At 40.4% G+C, this 22,653-nt stretch overlaps 1 protein-coding gene across 2 annotated transcripts in view; it reads left to right on the top strand.

Annotated features, from left to right (window-relative positions):
- spata17 (spermatogenesis associated 17) overlaps positions 1–13,281 on the top strand; it is a 35,020-nt gene extending 21,739 nt beyond the window's left edge. For both annotated transcript variants that reach the window (XM_077518480.1, XM_077518482.1), the window contains one exon: positions 12,247–13,281. Coding sequence is in view for 1 of the 2 variants with exons in the window: in XM_077518482.1 (XP_077374608.1) it covers positions 12,247–12,267 (21 nt within the window). In the remaining variant the exon portion in view is untranslated. The remainder of the gene's footprint in view (positions 1–12,246) is intronic.
- The last annotated feature ends 9,372 nt before the right edge of the window (positions 13,282–22,653 follow it).

Here is a 22,653-nt window from a genome sequence, read left to right on the forward strand (position 1 = left end):
TCGATCAAATTCAAATGATTTGCTACCAAGTATTCAAAAGCGAAAGCTTGATTTATAATCGTTTGTCTAATTACTTTTGTTCTCTTAAAGGGTGTGAAGCGTTTACTTTATACAAACTGATGTAACTGTTCACCACACCATATAAATACCCTCAAATTAAATCTGAAATCTGCCGTTTGTATAATGCTCAAACCTGACTGCACTAAAATGACTTTGTGGGTTTGTTTAAAACAGGCCAAATGTTAAGATTATGGTGGAAGTAAGGGAAGCAGTAACCAATTAATGAATTATTCGATTAAGTGATGTTTCCCAAAATCTATCAATTCTTGGAGATAACATTAGTGCTTTAGCTGGAAGGTGTTGAGTAGTTTGCATTGACTACAGGGAGTCCTCGAGTTACCACGCACTTGACATACGACGCTTCGACTTTAGAACGGCCGCACCTTGCCCGCCATCTTGTCCCTCGTCCGCCATTTTGTCCCTAGTGTTTCTGCTTAGCTAGTGCTAGCGCTTGTTTGTGCACCAGGAGTATCTTTGGCTTTTCAATCCACCACTAAGCAGTAATGGTAAGTACAGCATCTTATTTTTTTATTTTTATATATTTTAGTTGTTGTTTTTTTCTAATACAAAGTAGTTTTATGTAAATTTCGACTTTAATGGTGAAAACCGACTTGCACTTTGATAGTGTAGGAACGGAACTCGTTTATAACTCAAGGACTCCCTATATGTTGTTTCCCATCTTTGGCTCACTTCTTTTATATTGCTGCCAGACAGAGCTCTTCTGACCACATTTCCGTTTGTTGCTTCATCCTTGTGTGCCTCTCTACCTCTCTTTGCGCTCTCTTCTCTGCCTGTGTGGTAATTAGTGCGTAAGTCCTATCGTTGGAAGCACCCCCAGCTACAGCAGCAGCCAGCAGAGCTTTTTGTCACAGCTCAGAGGGCCGATGGAGTGGACAGCTCAGCCTTGATACTCATCATCTTCATACTGTGCCGGGGCCATGCCTCCCCCGCAGCCACATTATCTGGCTATGCTATCCAGCCACGCTCCTAATTATTTTCAAATCCCAGCCGAAGCCCTATCACCCGCCCTGCCACGTTAGCTCGCTCTGGTTGTAATCATCACCTTAAGCCTTGCTTTGTAGCCTGAAGTCCCGTCATTAGCATATCCCAATTTTTTGCTAGCTGCATACTCTGCCTCTCTGGCTTGACCATCACAGCTCTGGAAATAGCCCATGACTCCTGGACCTTTATTTACCATACCCATCTGTGTCACAGCAAGAAAGGCTGTCAGTGTTAATGTGGTGTGCCCTGTCACGACTTACAGCCATCCACACATAATCGCGCTGATGACAGTCCCCACCTCTCCAGGATTTCAATGGCCCCCCCGTCTTGGACCAAGGGGTGCTCGCCCTTCCTCCATCGTCCGTGTGTCCTTGCCCTCGTTACACAGGTCCCTCTCCAACGATCAGCTTCTTGGAAGTGGGCACTTTTCTATTTTATGACTTCGTGTGCATATTTAAATAACAGGCTAATATTTAGCTTTTGCCCTTTAGGAACGTCCTATCGAAACTAGGTTTCCCAACGACTATTGGTCACGCATCTCGACTGTAGTTAACTGCTCTAAAGCCTTTTTCACACTGCACTTAGTAGGGCGTAGCATGCCGTAGTCAAACCCACTCATTGTGTATGTGGTGAGGGTAGGGACCAGGTAATGGAGTAGCACAGCACGAAGATGGCAAGGTGCCTCAAATCAGAAAATCTTCTATTCGAGAGCGGTGGCGGGGTGACGTCAGATAAGTAACTCCAATAAGAGAGGAGCTGGTGGAGTGATTATTTTTGGCAGGCTTATTTACACGTAACGGAATGATTAAACTATTCAAGTTCGTGCCCAACTATTAGTTTGTTTCTCTGCTGCTCATCTCCTCACCCTCCTGCACAAAATGTGTCAGAGCTTTTCCTTTGCAGGAATGTGGCAAAATCTTCTTCTTTAACTTCCTGGTAGGTGGTTACATCAGCACTTCCAATTATGAATGAGTGCAGTGTGAAAAGGGTGCAACCACTATACTAACTAACCCATCTTTCCTTCGATCTATTTTTCTATAGCTCTTGTTCTCAGGTAACTGCCAGCTGACTTTGGGCAAAAGGTGGGCTATACCTTAGAATGGCCGCCTTTTAATGTCTCACGTCCACACGTTACACTTCAGGAGTATTTTTTTAACATACATAAGGGGAGGTCAAAGATCAAATTTAGTAAAAAAGCAGAGGAAAAATGATGTACCCTGCTTTTGTTATTGATTTGTGAGGAACATTGCTCTTTCTGTGGCCTCAAAGAGAAAGCTAAACTGAGTTGACAAATTAGGCCAGGCCTTAAATACCTCTCTTGTATTTTGTTTGTGGTTCCAAATGGTTGCATGAGTAATGAGTAATTTTCAAATGCAGTTATGGGAAAGCTTCTCTGTCCAGGCTAAATTTGTGGCTGCGTTATTAGCCATGTCACCAGCGGTACTGCCTGTAACCATAAAAGATAGCTAATTAGGAGGCCACGTGCAAATCAAATACACTAGACTGAGTGGTCACGTCTGTGTTTGCTTGCGCTCCCAGCATATCTTTCCTCTCATATTAGACTGGCACCCATCACAACTTTGAAAAGCTAATTTCTGACCAGAACCATTGCTGCGATGCACACCAGAATTAATTGATTTAGTTGTTTTTTTTAAATTAACAATTAAATATATTAAAAAAAAAAATAAAAAAATCAGAGTCCAAATTTTTAAGTTGTCAGAAAGAGAGACAAAAAGGTAGATGAAAATGTTGTTGTTGTTGTTGTTGTTGTTGTTGTTTTTATTATCTTAAAATGTCCAAAATGTAACCATAAAATGTCCAAAAAGGAAGACATAAAGCAGAAAATTAGCATAAAATGTCCATGGAATTGCCAAAAATGTCAGCCAATAATAAATAAAAAAATAAATAAAAAGCCAGAAAAGAAAACTAGTAACCAGAATATGTCCCAAAACAAAAGAAGAAATCCCAAAATTACCATAAAATGTCTTTTGAATTGTCAAAAATCAGAAAATGTATTTTTAAAAAGCAGGAAAGAAAATGTTTAAAAAGTAGTGGTTCAAAAACACATCATTTCCAGATAATTACCATAAAATGCCCACAAAATATCCCCAAAAAAAGTTAGAAAATTGATTTAAGAAAAGACCAGAAAGAAAATGTTCAAAAAATAACTGTAAAATGTCTAAAAAACAAAGGAAGAAATCCTGAAAATGACCGTTAAATGTCCACAAAATTGCCCAAAATGTCAAAAAATTGATAGCAAAAAAAAGGTAGAACAAAATGTCAAAATATAGCCACAAAATGTCTATAAAAAAAATTTTTAAAAAAGGAAAAAAAAAGGAGAGGCTAAAAATATATGTACAACGAAGTCCGAAAAATTAGCAAAAAAACCAAAAAAAAAACGAAAGGTTGAAAACTGAACCTCTACATATTGGATTCTGCATATTTTTGTGTTATCGTGCAGCTCTAATTAGCTGCACAAAATTAGCTAATTAGCCCTTACACAGTTTCTTTCACCACAGTGTTCAAATGTTTTGTTGCTCTAGACAAATTTTTGGTCATTTATTTGGCCTAAAATGGCTCTTTTTGACATGAACAGTTGCTGACCCCTGAGCTAGACCAAACAACACGCCTAATAATGCTCCCTTTTCATTTACAAAGTCAGAGCTGTCTTAATGTAAAAGTTTATTCTTGTGGTTGTTGGCGCTAGTTAGTTTGCTCCCAGCTTCCCGCCAGAATTATTATCACTACAACTAATGTGTGCAGGTCCACTTTCATGAGAGCAATATTCAGCTGCAATTAATACCTGAAAATGATATACAAGCATGGATCATGTATAAAGGTAGGAAAAGAGGGGCCAGCTAATGCTTGATGTCTGCGTTCCCACTGTTCCTGAAACTGTACGCATTTCCTGTTAGCGCGCGTGTCCATCTATCATCCGTCATGCTGCATAAGTGTATAGGTTACCGTGGTGAGAAAGAAAGAACGTTAATTCTCCATAACAATTTTACAGCGTGCATAAAACTCTGCAGCCCCTTCATTTTCACAGTCGTAAAACATTCCCCCTGCCATTCTCCTTCCCACTCAGGAGTGTGTGTTTTTCAATTAGCCCACACTTCGCCTCCATTATGGCGGCGTTTTACTCTGAGAGGCCTACAGCATGCGGGATAACGATCATAGCCAAGCGTACACGTGCCGGATTTAGCGTATGCAATCTCGATTAAGTGATTAAGAGTGATGCTTCCTTGTCAAATGAGCGAATGGATCAAATAAAGAGTTAAATACTGTGGTTATGTTCTAAGCCGTTGACCATGGCTAGGATAGATTAACTGCAGTCATTTGAGGTCATTTCTCTTGTAACTCAATCAGAAAACGACCCAGTATTATGTTGCTGTCCTTTATATGTATCACGGGTGCAGAGCAGAATCCTCCTAAATCATCACTTTTCAGGAGACCACCAAATTGGCATAGTTTGTTCAACCATTAGATTAAATTTTCAGCACTTGAGATTAAGGCATAAGTGTGTCTATTGTGGCTTTGTTTTTTAACTCATTTTCTCCCAATAACGTGTAAATTTGTTTTTTTTAATGTTCTAAATGTCCCAAAGACGTACTTATGTTTTTTTTGTGTTTTTTTTATGCTAGAGCATAGAGAAGGCTTTGATGCAGCCTCTCAACTGCAAAGAACGGCTGCAGAAATGGTAGTTATTACACAAACGACCAGCAGGTGGCAGCAGAGCAAAGGAGATCAACCAGGGCCATCTAGAAAAAAAGCTAAATTACTTACAATTTTGAATAGATTTTTGAAAACTGATGAAACTTAGCTCTCTTCTAATGCTAATTGCTGCAAAACGGAAACAGTTAGAAACATACTTTTTTTTTCCCTGATGAAAGAAGACACTTTAATCTTTCTTTTGATAGGTTCCATGCTTTTATAGCAATAGAACACAACATTCTGTGGGCCTTGCAAAATCAGTCAAAATCCAGTAAAACAGCCGGGAGCGAATGGGATTGCTTTTGTGAAAATGGCTGGGAGTGAATGAGTTAACTTGGTAGCTGTTTATGTGAAGACCACATTTTTACATTTACTAATAGTTTTGTTTGGTTTTTTTTTCTTTACAGTATATGTACTTACATGCATGCTTGAATGAGTTATTGCCAGTCAGCGCAGGGTGCATATGTAGGGGGGGGGTAGCGGTGTCAGACCTGTAAAGCGAAGCAATCACAAACTTAAATGTGAAAATGGCATTGATGTCCTGTGTTAAGCAGCCCGTGTTGACTGATGAGCCTGTTAACCCCGCCTGAAACAACTCCAGTGCAGGGGATTAAACGTACACTCGGGCCTCGCAGGCTCCTATCCCATTTTGCATTGGAATTGTGCATATTTAATCTAAAGTGTATCCCAAGGAGCAAAGACAAGCTCCCCACACCCCCACGTTTTTTTTTTTCCCACTTTCTCATTATTGATGTGTAACAGCAACTCGAGGCTGGGGCCCTTAATTCGCCAGACGAAATCTTAATCTAAACCTGAGTCTCTGGCCCCTCTTTCACTCGCCGTGTAGTCTCAACTGAAACGAAATCCTTGTTGCAGCATTCGGAGTCCTGTTGTTTGTCTGGCTAGCATGTAGCACTTTCAGTATGTGGTAAAATATTGTATTTTGTTGTTGCCTAATAATAATAATAGTTTTAGGATTTACAGGGCAATACACAGTAAAATATCATAATGCTTTTTTTTTTTTTTTTTTTTTTTTCTTTTTTTTTTAATTGCAGTATATGTGCCAGTTTTCTTGCTTTATGTAAGAAAGTACCCAACTTTTTGGATAATTTCCTACAAAATATTTAATGTGTGGTGTGATCTACAACTTTAACATAAAATTTTAAGTAAAGCAAATATTGTTTTCCTTCCAAAATACATGTCATGTCCAAATTTATGCAGTATATTGTGGCTAATCTAACTCTCAAAGGTGATTTTTTGTGTTATAGTGCACAAGTAGTGTTATGTGTAGTGCACGCATTGCCACCCAACTCATCAGTCATGGCTTCTATACCCGATTGGTTGTTTTTCCTCGGGGACGGTGGTTTCCTAAACATCAAGATAGAGATACAATACGGATAATTGTTTTGTTTTGTTATTTCCCACACTAATTATTTTCTTTTGGGAAATTGCAATCTCCTTTATGTACAAAAGCACTTGTGAATTATGCATTACCATATTTATTTTACATTTAATCATGGTTTAAATTATAGTTGCTCTTATCAAATCCATTAAAGCTCTATAAACTTGTCTCTGTTGCTGCCAGTAGTCACTCAGTTTTGTCATCGAGTAGACTTACTGTTGCTTTATGTTCGTGTTTCTGCCTTCTTTGTTTCTGTTTGTTGAAACATACTGTATATGACTCCTTTGTCCGTTCCCTTATTGATACGATGAAGTGTCAATGACAAAGGCCCCCTCTCCATCTCATTCACTCCACTCTCCTTTTGACCAAGACTTCTATCCTCATGGCAGTCGGTGTGTTGTCTTATTTTCTGACTTATCTGTCCCCATTTTAATTTCCTATGTCCCCCTTTTTTTCCTCATGCATGGTAAGACTACAGCAATTTTGCGTGTATGTGCGCACACGAAGGCTTCAAGCGGGCCCCCGTGCTGTGTGTGTAATTTCTTGTTTGTACATGTTTCTAGATCTCTTTGTGTCCAGCGCAGGAGGAGGAGATATGCAGAGAGCTTGAACAAGACAAGAGAGATTGGTAGAAATGGAAAGACATGACGGGAGGGATGGGATGGGGGGGGGGGGGGGTGGGGGGGGGGGGTATATGAGAAAAAAAACAGGATGATAACAAAAGCAGCTCAGATTTCACAGACGCATATTTCATCAATCATGTGAATAAGTCGTAGTGATTATGCATGGTGGTGGCAGGCCAAGAGGGGTGGCGGTGGTGGGATGGTGATTACCATACACCATAAAGGCTGCTTTCTTATCTCGCACACACTGATTAGTTTCTGTCGGCAGATAGCCTCTCACTCTTCACTCCTTCCTGTACCCACACAAACACACGCACGCACGCACTCACACAGTCTGAATGGATTCGAACATTCGCACATGTGCCAATGCATGCATTTATTCAGATTTGTTTGTTAAAATTGAACTTATGGGGTGGCAGGGGGTCGGCCTCATGAACAAGATGACGGGTAGCTCACCAAACATCAGCAAAATTACATATACGGTACTCACCAGACACGTCATTTGGTGCACTTGTGCACCTAGTAAGATTATTAGCGCTTTGCAAAAATAACAATGTTAACAAATGTTGATGTTGCTGCCATTTTGCCTCTCAATATTAGGCATTCTACATGGCCAAATAGGAGAAATATGCTTGCAAGTTGAAGTATAACTAGAAAGGCTCAAAACATCACAGGTTTCGTATCAAAATGTACGTTTTGAATAGCAAAGCTGAGAATCCAATGTCAAGACAAGTAGAACAACAACAACCACAAGACAAGACTATAAAGACAAAGAAGCCATGCAAAAGGCTAAGCTAACCTAATATTGACACGGCTAGCGCGTTTAACACCGCAAGTTCTTGGGTGATTGATTACATTTTTCACCAACGTCTGCCTGGAACTATTAAAGGGGAATGTATCCAACTTTGAACGGCAAAATTGAAGGAAAATTAATGAGTGTATGGACTCTTAAAATCGTGCTCGTTAAATTGAATCAGAACCGGAATTGAATTAACTTCCTTCACGGTGTAGGTCGAGAAAACTAATCTATTATTGTCGTGTTTTTGTTTAATAAAACCCTTTCTTTAGTTCAACTTGGTTGTACAAACACTCAATAAGGGTCAAACCAGCATTATTTTAAAGGCTAGAATCACTTTAACCCCTCATCCAAACAATACTAGTCCTTGGTCTACAAAGTATTAGGCCAACAGTAGTTAGTGTTCATTGGCCGTTGATGACTTAAAGCTAAACCAAAAATGTCATTGTTTTTGGTACTCTAGGTCAAATTCCACCAAAGAAGGCCTTAACATGAGAGCAGAAATCAATAGGAGGAGGTGAAAAATTAGCTCCGTATGAAAGACCTCGCTTTATGTCTCAAGCAGGTGATTAGAAATTACTCTTTTCTCTTACACATGAACTCTGTCTTGCTCAGATATTTAATGTCAAGTCATTTGGTAAGCAGGCTAGGCTGCTGCGTCGCACCGTCTGAGCGTCGACTGCATGCGAGACGCGTGCATGGGACGCATTAGGGCCTCCTGACAGGGGCCCGGGTGAAATAAGTGAAATTAATGGAGCTCCTTTCATGTCGGACAAGGCCGCGGCACCCCTTTCACGCCGCGTACAGTCGGCGAAAAGTCAATACTTTTTTATTACTCCTCGCTTGCCCTACATTCTCTGCTACAAGTGCTGTGCTCACTAATTGGTTTCAGTTTGCCGAGAAGGAGGGAGCGAAAAAGCAGGCGAAAGAGAGGAAGAGGAGTCCGTCCCGGAGAACGCTGAAACAAATAAATCAATCTCATATTTTTCATAACGTAGAACCTACGTATCAACGTGGTAAAGTTGAGGGAGACAAAGAGAGATGCGCGGGTAAATGGTTGGTTGGCGCACGCCTGCTCTCACGAGAACATAATGATATCCAGGAGCCTGTTAACAGGGACGAGTAGTTTAGTTTTGTTTGTTTTTTTTAAGCATTTGGTCTGCATTATACCAATATTTTCAAACATTAAGTACTGTAAGTAAACATTACTTATTTGGAATGTTTTTGTCCGCAATGCATTATTTACAGTCATTTTTTTTCTCATAATGCCACGGGGAACGTGCTCGGGGAAGTTATTGCCCTGTGGCATTATGGGGGCAAAAAATGATACGCTGCAGGCATAATAAATTACAAAATTCTGAAAAAATATGGGGCAAAATTGTTTACTTACATTTTGAATGTATTGCAGGCCATATGCTAAAAAAATATATTTTTTTTTAAACTTGCGCATGTATAAGGTATGCGGGAAAAATGCCACCTTTTTAGCATTTAGCCTGCAATGTAGCCTAACGTGCAAATACATTCGAAAGTACTTGCAAATATGTTTGAACATATTTAAATCTATATATTTGAAAATATTGTATGGTATAACGTACGTTACAGTTAAAACTGCACATGCATCTCAGGAGTCCGAATTGTTGTAGGTTGCACAATTGTATCACCTGTCTCACAAACAGAGCTACTATTAGAGAATTAAGTGTATATGACACCAAAGTTTAGATAGAGTAACCACCATATTAATGATGGTTTTCTGTATGATGCAATACAATCTTAAGTACATTAATAAACATATTGTTAAACGAATAGCTTTCTGATTGTAACTGTACAAATTGCCTATTATTGACTTCCTCACAGCATAATGTTACAGTTTTTTAAGGGTCTTGGATAGCACGGCTGTGTCTTCGATTGTGTTCAGAACAAATCTTTGCAAATCGGTATGTTTGCATTTCATCTGCAATTAAACCGTGCGTGTGCGCGCTTGTGTCTGCGTGTACTGTATGTGCGCTGTCTGCGAGTATGCTGCGTACTGTTGCGCTAAACTCAAGTGGCAGGGGGGTTAGCCTCTTTCAGAAACAGCACAGCCACAAATTGATGTGACACTTTGAACCCCCGCGAGCCCACCTCATCCCCTCCCACACACACGCACGCGCACGCACACCAATCGGCCTGCAGTTAGCGATTCCACCAGTCTTGTTTCCTTGCTTGCATCCCAGCTTTCACAGCTATAGCGTGCGCACGGGGGTAGGTTTGAGGGCGGGGTTCGAGCGTACATTTTTTTTTTTTTGTGGTCATGTTAGTATGTGTTTGTGTGAAAGAGCTGTCACAGAGGCTGGCATCAGCGTCCACTTTGCCATCTCTTCTGCAGCTTGACAAGTCCCTGCTCCCTGCCCTTTGGCACACACGGCGCACAAAAAAAAAAACAAAAAAAACACAGAGTGCCCCTCTGCCACTCTCACTCCTCTGCCACACACACAGTATAATGATATGTGAGCACACCACTCACATACTCGCATCCATTAAATGTACATAATGAAGACATGCGAGTGCATCCATACAGATTTTACAACTACTTGCTGTTAAACCAGCTGCTGAGCACTTGAAAATCATTAACATGAGGGTCGAAAAGCCAGCAAGTGACTTGATATTAAGATTTTGGATATTTTGTCAAAGTTTGGGATTGTTTTCAAAAATTGCTTCACGTGTTATTTTTGTCAAGTTTGTCTATTTATTTGTGCCGGTTGCCTTGATGGAAGTTGTGGACGTCAGATCACGGAGGGCCACTGTTTGTTACAAGGACAGGCTTGTCCCTGCCCCCGGGCGTCGGCGCTACGATGATTGTCATGGCGATGGAGTGTGAGTGACAGGCGGGATCGCATGTGCTAGCCGCGGAGCAGTAAATTCCAACAGCCTCAGTCCCTGACATTAGTTTGTCCTTCATCAAAACTTTGCACTCGTTTGCAACTACCATCTCTGACTATGGTGCGAAATCTCACGTTTTTTCATTTTTTGATTTTTGTTTCTTTTTTAACCATCTGTGCTTTCCTTATTGTGATTTGATCTGCATCATGTTTTTATAAATATGCGCCTCTTCATGTGCTGAGCAAGATGTTTGATATTTTTTCCTGACATCACATAGATTAGATTGTTTAGTACGAGATGGGTTCGGAGAACAAGTTGTAATCCACACGCACACGATTTAATGAACCATTTGGTAGTTCTATGTCAGGTTTTGTTTTTATGTGTAAGTGCATAGACATTTTTTGGGCAACGCAGCAGAAAAGGAGGTCAGTTTCTTTTTTTGTGTCCTTTTTTTTTTTTTTTTTTTTTTTCTAAGGCATTCATCATTAGTTTGCTGCTGGTAATGTTGCCCGTTACAGCCATGATTAACTCATTTGCTCACAGCCATTTTCACAGAAGCAATTCCGTTCGCTCCCGGCCGTTTTACTGGATTTTGACTGACTTTGCAAGGCCCACAGAATATTGTGTTCAATTGCTATAAAAGCATGGAACCTACCAAAAGAAAGATTAAAGTCTTTTCTTTCATCAGGAAAAAAAAGTATGTTTCTATCTGTTTCCGTTTTGCAGCAATTAGCATTAGAATAGAGCTAAGTTTCATCAGTTTTCACAAATCTATTTAAAATTCTAAGTAATTTAGCTTTTTTTCTAGATGGCCCTGGTTGATCTCCTTTATTCTGCTGCCACCTGCTTTCCGTTTGTGTAATAACTACCATTTCTGCAACCGTTCTTTGCAGCTGAGAGGCTGCATCAAAGCCTTCTGTATGTCTGTACGTCTTTGGGACACTTACATTTAAAAAAAAAAAAAAAAAACGTATTTACACGTTATTGGGAGCAAATGAGTTAAGAGCCTCGCTGAGTTCCAGCAGCCACTGTGGTCTCTTTCACACACGCTCACAATCGTGCACATTTGTAACTCTTGTCATCGTTTTATGGAAAATGCCATCACCTAGTTTGCTGGTTTCTTATTTATGTATTTATAGTTGGCGAGTGTTTCACCTGTAATCTTACGCACCTACACATCAATAAGCATCCTATGAAAGTAGACAGACAGCTTAATTAGTACAGAATGCGACCAAGCTTAAGCAGAATCATGCAAGGCCTCCATACCTTCAATAAGCATCATCAGCATTAACTCTGGTAATGAGTTCGCATTTTCTTTGGCCTTTTTATGGCGTTCCAAAAGATGAGCCACCATTTTTGTGAATGACGTCACAGGAGACATCTTCATATCTTGCCAAATTTCAGTGTACTTTGCAAGAGTTCAGTTCATTCATGTCTAGCATGAGGTTTTAGGAGAGGAATGTGAGAACAGAACAATAATAATACCTGACTGGTGTTTTACATCTCAAACACTAGCGTGGGAGTTAATGTTAAAGATTTTGATGACTTTTTTTTCCCCTCTAAAAACATGCTTTGGAATCTAAATGAGGTCATCAAGCGGAGCAAAGTGTTACATACCTAACTCTTTGGTGGTTGCTGTTGTTTTGCAGACTGAGTGAAGTCTCAGAGGATTTGCACTAATGACTAACTTTAACACTTCAAACCCCGGGTTTTCCTTACCCCTATGGGGCTAGATGGTAGCAAAGCCAAATGGCTTAGCCTCAGTGATTAAAGTGTTTTAACCTACTTTACAGGTGTCACCACAGCATCCGTGACAAAGCGTTCTGCATGATGACAACGTTCAATAGCGGTCTCATTCTGGATCACCCTCCAGCCTCACTTGTCACAATCACAGATCTACGGGAGCATCCAGATGACAAGCAGCAGGTTCAGCACGCCATTCTTCACATATCTATATGGTTTACATTTACGATGGCTTCATATTATATTGCACTCGGGGTTCACATCAGAACTCACCTGGTGGTCAAACTACATGCTCTCTACTGTAGTAAAATGTAATGGCAGACTATTGCTTCACTGTGTGACCAAATATGTGTGTTATGAATCGGTGGACTTTTACTTTTCAGGTATGAAGAATGGTGCTTTAAAAATCTGATTTTATTTTTTATTTTTTTAATTTTATTTTATTTTTATTTTTTTTTATTTTTTTTTACATATTTGGTAAAATAACAACATGGAATAATGATGCTATTCGAAACCAGTTAACAGTTGTGCACCAAATAATGACTAATGTATAATATTTTACTCGATCATATAACTCACTTTAAAATAGCTTTAAAATAACCTAGCTGTATGAACATTTTAAATGGGAAATCGACTCTAAAATGTCCTTTACAATGATATGTTTCATGTTTATGTCTGGTGAATATTGCATTTGTGGAAATGTGAATGAAGCGGCAAAATCCATCCCAGGGGGCGGCCATTTTGCGACTTGCTGTCGACTGAAATTGACATCACAGTGCCTAAGGCTCAGGTAATGAATGACCAATCGCGGTTCACCTGTTTTCTCGGTTTGGACATGTGACATTTGCAAGCTAGTGGCAAAATGGCCGCTCCCTGAGATGGACAAAATAGGTTGATTTTGCTGAGTTTGATTTTCATATTCCAGAAACTCAATATTCATCAGAAGACTGTGTTTAGACTAGTGGAGTCTTGACTTGACTACCCTATTAAATAAAGTTATTTTTGATACTAACATTAAAATCCCCAAACAATGATAATGTTTAGTTTCTGATATTGTCAGAGAGGTATTAAAGAAGTACTTGAAATAAAATGCACCCATGTCAACCACTTCTATGTTGGCTGATTTAGATTTTACTTCTACTCTCATGCAAGTCATTCACAAACACTCAGTTATTCTCATTTTCAATTGACCTCAAGTACCGTTCGTGTGTTAAAATATTAGTTTTGAAAAACACTCGTGAATGTTTCCTCCCTTTTGAGTCCTCCCACCCTCTCATGCCGCTGGCACTCCCGCGGGCCTCCGCTGCAAGGCCTGGAAGGCTTAGCGGAGGCAGAGCATTTAGTAATGGCTTCTTAATGGGCTTGTCGACAGCCACATTAGAGCGTGGTGCAGGCGGTGGGCGAGGCCGAGCGGTGATATGCCAAGCCAGATGCCATGCCAGCTGCGGCGCTCGGCTCACTCGCTCACACTCTCATTTGTAATCACATTTCTCAGACGGATGGATGCCATGTGCGCAAGAGCGCGCGAGCAGATACGCATTTGTTGCCCTTTGCCGGCGCCTGCCAGGAAAGATCCTTTTAATCTGCCGCTCCACATTTTCTCTGTCGCGTCTGTCACGATCATCAAGTACCGCCCGAGAACATTTTACAAAGGAAACGATCGTATTCCTTTTTAATTATTGGATGCCACCGCCTTCTGTTAAAGTGTTGCTTTATCGTGTCCTGCTGTTTGGAATAAGAGGCTCTTTACTGGAGCTCAAAGCAGTTTGTTTTGATTTTCTTACTGTGGGCTCAAAGGGGAAAATGGCGTCTTCTGGAAACTGTGATTTGGATGCTTAAGCACTTGTCACAACTGGTCAGACTCATACGGACTTTGAAGGTACACCGTGCTGCTGTTTTCATCCATAAGTATGAAACTCAAAGTCGTTTGCTGCTGTTAGATTTGAGTTTTAGCAATCAGTACCGCCTAGAAATACGAGTGACCCGGTTTGCAAGTTTTTGGCAGATTTTTTTTGCTTTGACTTGCAAGTAAAAATTTAAGATACAAGCGCTCTATTGTGGCAGTGGCCTCAAGCATTTTGAATTTAAAACAACCACATCATTTTGCCTTAGGGAGAGTCAGTTTAGCTTAATGCTAACAACTAGCATCAGTATTGCGGTCTTTAAAGGGATACTTGACTCATTGAGCCATTTTTAGCATAAAAAGTTCATATTTGTCTGTAATTAATGTGGTAACTTCATTATTTTTCATGTACAATTAATACTTAAATATTTTTAAAGGTATTAATTGTACATAAAAAAATAATGAAGTAATCACATTCATTCTGGACAAAATATTCACTTTTCACTTTTTATTTACCGTGTGAAAATGGCTGTGATGAAAAGGTTCATTAAAACAACACACGCAATAATGTATATGCAGACAATGGATAGTATTATGTAAATGTTATGTTGTAATAATCTGGAATTCAACTAATGCATACAGTATTGCAAATTGAAGTCAAACAATATGGAAACAATCGTTTTAGTACTTTTATTGTAGTTAATAGTTGTGTAAAATTGCAGTACATGATATTTAGAGCTGTTGTGTGTTGTACGTTATTTACTCACCTTATTTAGCTCCGTAAGGCCACTTGCTTGTATTTTATCTTATTACGCTACTGTACCTAAAGAAGTGTCCAGTGAGTGAACATGTCCATTAGTCGATCCATAACATAACATAAAGGTTAAGTAGAACTTGTCACCTTTTACATGCAAAGCTGTAAAATATCGGTGATCTGTCTGGCGGCAGATGCCTTTAAAAAAGAGGACATGTACAGTAGGTGAGGGGAGGAGGACGAGACAGGAGATGAAGGAAGACTTCAAGGATACAAGTCATAAATGTGGAGACGGGAGCAGGAAGTAAAGAAGAAAGAGCTAAAAGGTTGGTAGAAAGTGGGAGGAGTGATTAAATGACTACATGGATGATTGGATCAATTAATGAATGCTAATGTGCTTCAGTGTCATTACCAAAGGTCTTACAGGTCTCCAGCAGGGGGCGCTAGTTGTTAGTCTGAACAGGAGTTAGCCTTTGTGTGTGGTGACTTGTGCCTGTGTAGATGGAAAAGTCAGAAGGTGATTCTTTGTTTCCACATCTGATCAGGCCAAACCAAATTTCCCTGCATCAGCGATGAGCAAGTGCGATGTGGATGCATAGAGAATAACGTATGTGTGTGCGCAGTACAGTACATGCCACGCTATGTGAATGTGTATTGGCAGCTGATAGCATTTCCCGAGTTGAAGCCTTGAATATAGACGGCCGTCCCCGGACGCCGTATCGACAGCTGCCAATTGTCACTGCGCTGACTGACAGTGTTGTATTGATGGACAGTCACCGCTGACAGAGAGATGGAGGGCGAAACAAAAAGGAAAACAATTGAGAGAGGCAGAAGAGACAGTTGAAAGAGCGGAGGAAAGGTGCACAGAGAATGCTGACTGGATGCCGGTGAAACTTTTTCAAGGTCACGGACAAAAGATGACAGTAGTACCTCACTAGGTTACACTGTTTTCCAAACTTTATTTGAATAGAGTTTACATTAGAAGCAAATCCAAAAATATCAGGAAAAACCTGCGAGAACATCTGAATTTTATTTGAGGTTAATCAGACTTGCTTTACATTGTGGCACGTGTAGGGATTGGTTTCTGTCACATTGTGTTATGTAGTTAGCAGAAAAACTCCCTTTCCCTATCACCTGATTGACCTTTTAGCGTGCTATACTACAGCATCTTGCCGACGTGGACAGTATGCGGCCGGCGTAAAGCGCAGGTGTGTTGGTCTTCACCTCAGGAAACTTGCGGCTAATTCCATTAGTGGGAGGAGAGCGTATTTAATGAGGGGAGACATCTGTTGATAAAGGGTACCTGGCTGGGTTGGATGTGTTGGGGGGAGTAATTAAACACATGCTGCACTAGGCTCGCACACCTTCCGTCCATCGATCCAACCAACTGTCCATGTTTGACCATTTTGGTTGATTACAGGTTACCTAAAGAAAAAGAACCATTCGCACTCACATTTATACCGATGCAAATCCATGAATGTCAGAAGGTTCGAATCTGGAGTCAGGCCTTTCTGTGTGAGTTATCTAGAAATGATTTACTGTGTCAAAAGACACTGCAATGTCACGCCGGTTCTGATTTAAGGTAATTCATTTTAAACTAAAAAGTTTAATGTAGTTGTTTCCTCATGTGTGCTCCGCTCACGTTAATTTATGAACGCAGCCGATAATCAGAAGCTCATGCTTTAACTGTTGATTTCCCTCACACCTGGCTCCGGTACTCCATTTTTTGGGACACTCGGAATAACCAAACAGCACATTTGAACAATGTTCTTTGGGGAGGTGTGGCTCCATGGTAGATTGGTAATCTTGCAGCCCAGAGGATGTGGGTTTGATCATATCCTTGAGCAAGATACTTAACCCCGAGTTACTCCTGATGCTGTCATCAGTAGGTGAATGAGTAGTCGAATGTAAAGCACTTTGAGTACCTTTTAAGGTGGAAAAGCGCTATATGAATGAAGTACCATTTATCATTCTGATTTTCCAAACAGTCTGAGTGAAGCAAAAATTTCCGAAAGCACCCATGATGAGGGAATAGGGATTTTGATGTAAAATATTGAAAAAGTGAAATATGAGGTAAGCAGCAAAATCCAGCAGTTTTTTTATAAATATCAGAAGGCGGCCATTTTGCCACTTCCTGTCCAATGAAGATGACATCACAGTTGCTCAGATCTCAGGTAACAACCAATCACAACTCATCTTCAGAAAACAGGTGAGCTGTGATTGGTCGTTGCCTGAGCTCCGAACAACAGTGATGTCATCTTCAGTGGACAGAAAGTGGCAAACTGGCCGCCCCCTGAGAAGGATTAAAACGTCTGGATTTTATTTCATAACTCATATTCCACAAATGTAATATTAATCAAAATGTCATGTTTAGATTAGTGTTAGGTTTACACACCAAAACATACTGTATAAGAATGACAACACAAGGATGAGAAGACAAGACTTATTTGTTTTTACTCGCAGTTAGGAGAGTAGAGTTGTCAGGTACGAGCTGTCAAAGATGCTCTGGCAATTCTCTTGTGTCTTCTCTTTTTATTGGGATTGTTCCCTATCCGGTTACAAGAAATAGTGTTGCACTACTCAGGGGTGGGGAAAGCACAATAGTGCAACGCTGCATTATCTTAAAATAACACATCTGTCTGTCTTGGATGTAAGTGTGTTGCAAGTAAGCATGTGATTATCCATTAGCAATGAAAATGAAAGACAGTGTGACATCTGAAGCATTTTAGCAAATATATAATAACTTTGATACACTTTAAACGTAACAACTAGTGAGGTCACATATAACATTATTGTCAAGAAATTGTTACGGTACGGTTATTCAAGTAACCTTACGTGCACCAACACTGTAAAAATGGATGGATGTCTAATTGTTTTAATCAATAATGATTTCTTTGTTGTAGTGTAGCATTCACTAGTTTTCAAAATAGTGTGTACTTCTCCCCTCTCTTTTGTCAGTTTTGCATAATACCTCCCATGTATAAAAGTGGAAATTGTCCTTACGCTATAGCTGCAAGGAAATTGCTGCATATGTGACACTGCGAAGTTCTTTTAAGTGGAGCTAAATGTCCACATATATACGTGAAAATGTCCCAAAGCACATGAGCAGCATGTTAAGACCGTAATTGGATGGTTTCCCCCTTTTAACGCGAGGGTATTGTTGGCCGCCTGTGACGTACTCTGCTTGATTGACAGGAAATGAGAGAGGAGGCTGCGCAGTCTGTCATATTGCTAATGTGATAGGTAAAGCCCCCAGGACACACACACAAATAACGGCATGGCCGGACTTCTATCTATATATCCCGCCTCTGTTTCTCCATATGTCCGTGTCTCAATCTCCTTCCGACCCACAATTCCCTGCACCCTCTCGCTACATCACTCACATATCAAAACACTCCTTCAACGTTGGGCCGTGTGGCGTTTTTACCACAGGTTAATAATGAGAGGAGAGGTGTGTGACCCTGTCAGGAGTGTGAGAAACTGGCCCAAAGATATCAGACAGAGGCCGAGACCCCCAGCCCTGAGGGCGTCGAGTGTGTGTGTCTGAGAGAGAGAGCAGGTTGTGTGTGTCCGTTGCCATCTTCTCACGGATGACACATGTGAGGTCATTTACATGCTATTACCTTTCTACTGGATTTGATGTGCCACACACACACATAGTGGCCTGGTGTGATGCCCCTGTCAGATGTCAGGATGCAGATGGGGAGGGATGTGGGGGTAGGTCACGTCTGTTTCCCCTCTCTGTCTCACACTCACCTGTCTCCCCCCCCCCACGGTGTACACCTTACTAAGAGAGTTGTCAGCAGGCCCGAGTGAAGCATCAACTGTTTGACATCTGCCAGTGTCTCCCCCAGCACGCACACACAAACTATCACCTCATTTCAGAACAACAGAGCATCTCCCTGCGATCAACATTTACACACAGTCATCATTTACCAGTTCCAGCTGCCAACACACATGCGCACACACATATAAGGACAGTCAATTAGTCAATCTGTCACCATCATAAATATCCTTATGCACTGTACAGGCAAGTAACATTTTAACATTCTTGAATCTTTAACTGTCAGGTTGTGCAATATGGGCAACATTTTACATCCCGATATATTTTTGTGTTGTTCCTCTAGTTGCTGCAGTTACATTAACCTGCATTCAGTTTTCATCCAATGTTAGCATCACATCCAATGTGTAGAGCAAACTCTTGTCTCCAAAAATGTCAGCAACATTCTACCTCGGAATGCATGTGTGATGGTGGTCATCCGGCATCCCCATTTTGAGAGTCCACTCTCCAGGCAAACTAATCGATTAAAGCGTGGCTTGATTGATCATGCAGAAAAATCCAAAACAATTTTGGACTTAATCCTTGATAATCTCACTACGCTGATGTCTCATACATCTTTGGTTGCCTTCGAAAGTCTATGACCATGAGGGTGTTCCAATTTTGAGATTCCGCTACACTAGTTGCATGAATGAGACAATAGAGACAAGCCAACCTTGTAAGCATGCGCGTGCGCTTAAAATGGTTTGTTTTAGCTCTGCGTGCTTACATCTGCTGTGATCCAGATAGACAAGCCTCCATTTGTCCCACTTTCATACAAGATAATGAAGCTGTCATTCGCAGACAGCCAGACAACTTCATTGGATTGGTTCAAGAGCGCAGACGGCTGCTTGGGGAGACACACGCACATACATATGCACACAACACTGCGAGCATTCCCCTCGGCCCCTGTTAAGCATATGTCAAATATAACCATGTATAGAATGTGAGTTTGTTTGACATATGAAGCGCCAACTGAATGGCAGGGACACAAGGCACAATTACACACACGGAGCACATCTTCATTTTTTTTAACATGTAAACAGACGAGACAGTTATGATAGCGACGAATATGAAATTGACCTGAATGGCAAAACCCTCTGTGAGGACTTGTCTCCTCTTTACAAGTCAATTTCATATCCTGTAACTGCGGACAAATCTATAGAGATTTGAAAACAGTCAGTAGACGGGCAGAAATAAAAAGAGGGTCATGAAGTGAGCGAGCGGTCAGGATGCATGACAAGTCGAGTATGTTCAAATGAGTTTAAAGCCAATAGAACCTATGAGAAGATGAAGATAATTCAATTATTGTCATGACTTGAGTCATGCAGGACTAATGTTTGGGTCTTTGTTTGGGTCTCATGTCTGGGGTCACGCCTGGGTTATATTTGAGTAGAGTTCTTGACCGTGCGGCAGAGTTCACGACCCGTTACGTGTCTGTTTTGGTATTGATGTAACAGCATCCAGTTTCAACTAGTTATAAGCTATATGATGTCTGGACTATATGATGTCAAGGATCTTTTATGCTATATGATGTTTGTTGATGTCAGGAACTTTCTGTAATTACGGAGTCAACAGCCAGTCAGAGAATTCCATGTCAGTACTAGTACCGTATTTTCCGCACTATAAGGCGCACCGCAGCATAAGGCGCACCATCAACGAATAACATATCCGAAAACCTTTTCCGTATATAAGGCGCACCGCATTATAAGGCGCACCTTCAATGAATGACATTTTAAAACTTTTTCCATATATAAGGCGCTACATTAGAGGCTGGGGTTACGTTATGCATCCATTAGATGGTGCTGCGCTAAAGGGAATGTCAACAAAACAGTCAGATAGGTCAGTCCAACTTTATTAATAGATTACAAACCAGCTTTCTGACAACTCCATTCACTCCCAAAATGAATAAACAGCTGTTTTATTATCTTCTCTGAGGTAAAGTATTAGTATTAGCTAGCAATCCAAAATGGCGGGATCTTCTGCGCATGCGCGTCACCGATCGTGCAGGGTCACCGGTAGCGTCTTGACACCGAGACCTGTTGTGGCTCAATATTGATCCATATATAAGGCGCACCTGATTATAAGGTGCATGGTCAGCTTTTGAAAAAATTTAAGGCTTTTAGGTGCGCCTTATAGTACGGAAAATACGGGACTCACATGTCTAGCCATAACCAATGAGATTGATTGACTGTCTATTTAAGGGTCTGGGAATTGTGTGTTTTTTGCCGGATTATTGCAAGCCGTTGCTCGACTGTTCCTGTGTACAGCTCTCTTAAGTTCTGCCTCTCAATGTGAATAAATAGATAAGATCTTATTTGCGTCTGCGTTTGGGATCCCACCTCGCAGCACACAACAATTATGACTGAATGCTTGTACCATATTTTTGTGAAACCTCGTAAATCAAAGCTGAAAATCTACACTATTGCACGTTCACTGGTTATTTTATATTATTTAATTAATTTAATAATAATTTAATAATTGATAAAAGTAATTTATTAATTATTTAATTATTATATTTCTTTTAGTTATTTTGTTTTATTTATCTTTTTTCTAATGTGAACATCCAAATCAAATGTATGAGTGTCAGGCATGGATGTACAAAGGTCATTTCAATGATTTATTTATTTATTTATTTTTTGGTCATTTGAAAAAGGGGCTCCTACATTTCCCACAATGCAATTTCTCTTCAGTCTCCTTAAAAGGCCCCCTGGAGCTCCCGAGAAACTGCAGTTCCCTCATCAAGGCTTGCTTTAAAATTGGACTTCAAAAGCTGAAATCGTTAGTTCAAATAAAAGAGTGGAGGTAGTGATTGGAAGGGCTCTTTAAAAGTTTGGTGAAGTGCGGCACAATGGACACATCAAGATGTGCACAGCCGGACGCCCCAAGCGTGAAGTGTCTGTGTTGTGTGAGCAAATGAGAGAAGAAGAAGAAGAAGGAAGGCTGTTAACGTTCCTTTTTTATCCGATCATCCACAAACCCACTCATCTCTGTCTTATTCAAAGACGAGACATAATTACTGCTTTGAGTATTTAGCTTCATAATTTACTCGTTCTGTCACATTATTTACAAGTCTTTCCTCCCTCCGTCTTGGGCTCCCGGCAGGGGTTCGCCTCTATAATCTACTCTGTTAGGGCCGATCCATATTGCGAGTTATTATCACTCTCATTTGCTTATTAAGTGCTCCCTTGTTTTCTTCAAATAAAGCTATAATTAGAGATTCGGCAGCTTGAAATGCTATCTTCTCTTCGTAGAATCTTGGCTGGGATGAGAGAGAATTCTGTTTTATCACACTCGAGGAGTTAATGAGGATGTGCGCAACTTGATACTGATGCTGTTTGTACGCGCGTGCGTCTGTATGTGTGCGTGTCTGTGAGAGTGAGCCTGTAGAATGGATGTAAAAAAAAAAGAAAAAAAGTCTACACAACCCTGTTCAAATGCCATTTTTTGGACACTAATACAATGAAACCAAGATAAATCATTTCCAACCTTTTTCCACCATTAAGGTGGCCTATAACCTGTACAACTCAACTCAGAGACTAAATAAAACGGTGATAATATGTTTGCACATTGGAGGATGGCGAAAAGATGAGCTGTACTAAAACACGGAGATCTATTAGCTCTATTTTGTCATCATGTTTCCCAACTTTTATTTAACGAAGGCGAGTATTTCGCATGAGAAAAGAATCGTATGCCACACCACCAAAATACCACAAAAAGTGAATACGCAAGATGTATTATGTACATTCTGCCATCTAGTGGAGTATTTAATTGCTCTGCATGCCACTATACATAGCTGGTATCATTAGATGAACAAAGTATTTGTAGGGAACTTTTCAAACAAATGAAGTGACATGTAATTTCTTACGGTACACCTCATCTTTTGGCACTCTAATGTACCACGGCACACTGGTATAGACCCATCTAATGTACAATGCAGTTGTTTCTAAGACTCGAGTCATCTTCTTAATTGTTTACTCAAAAGGATGGATGGATGGATGGATGGATGGATGGGAAAAAAATGATATATACCTACAGTATGT

Source organism: Festucalex cinctus, chromosome 4, assembly GCF_051991245.1.
Source record: "Festucalex cinctus isolate MCC-2025b chromosome 4, RoL_Fcin_1.0, whole genome shotgun sequence".
Lineage (NCBI taxonomy): Eukaryota > Metazoa > Chordata > Actinopteri > Syngnathiformes > Syngnathidae > Festucalex > Festucalex cinctus.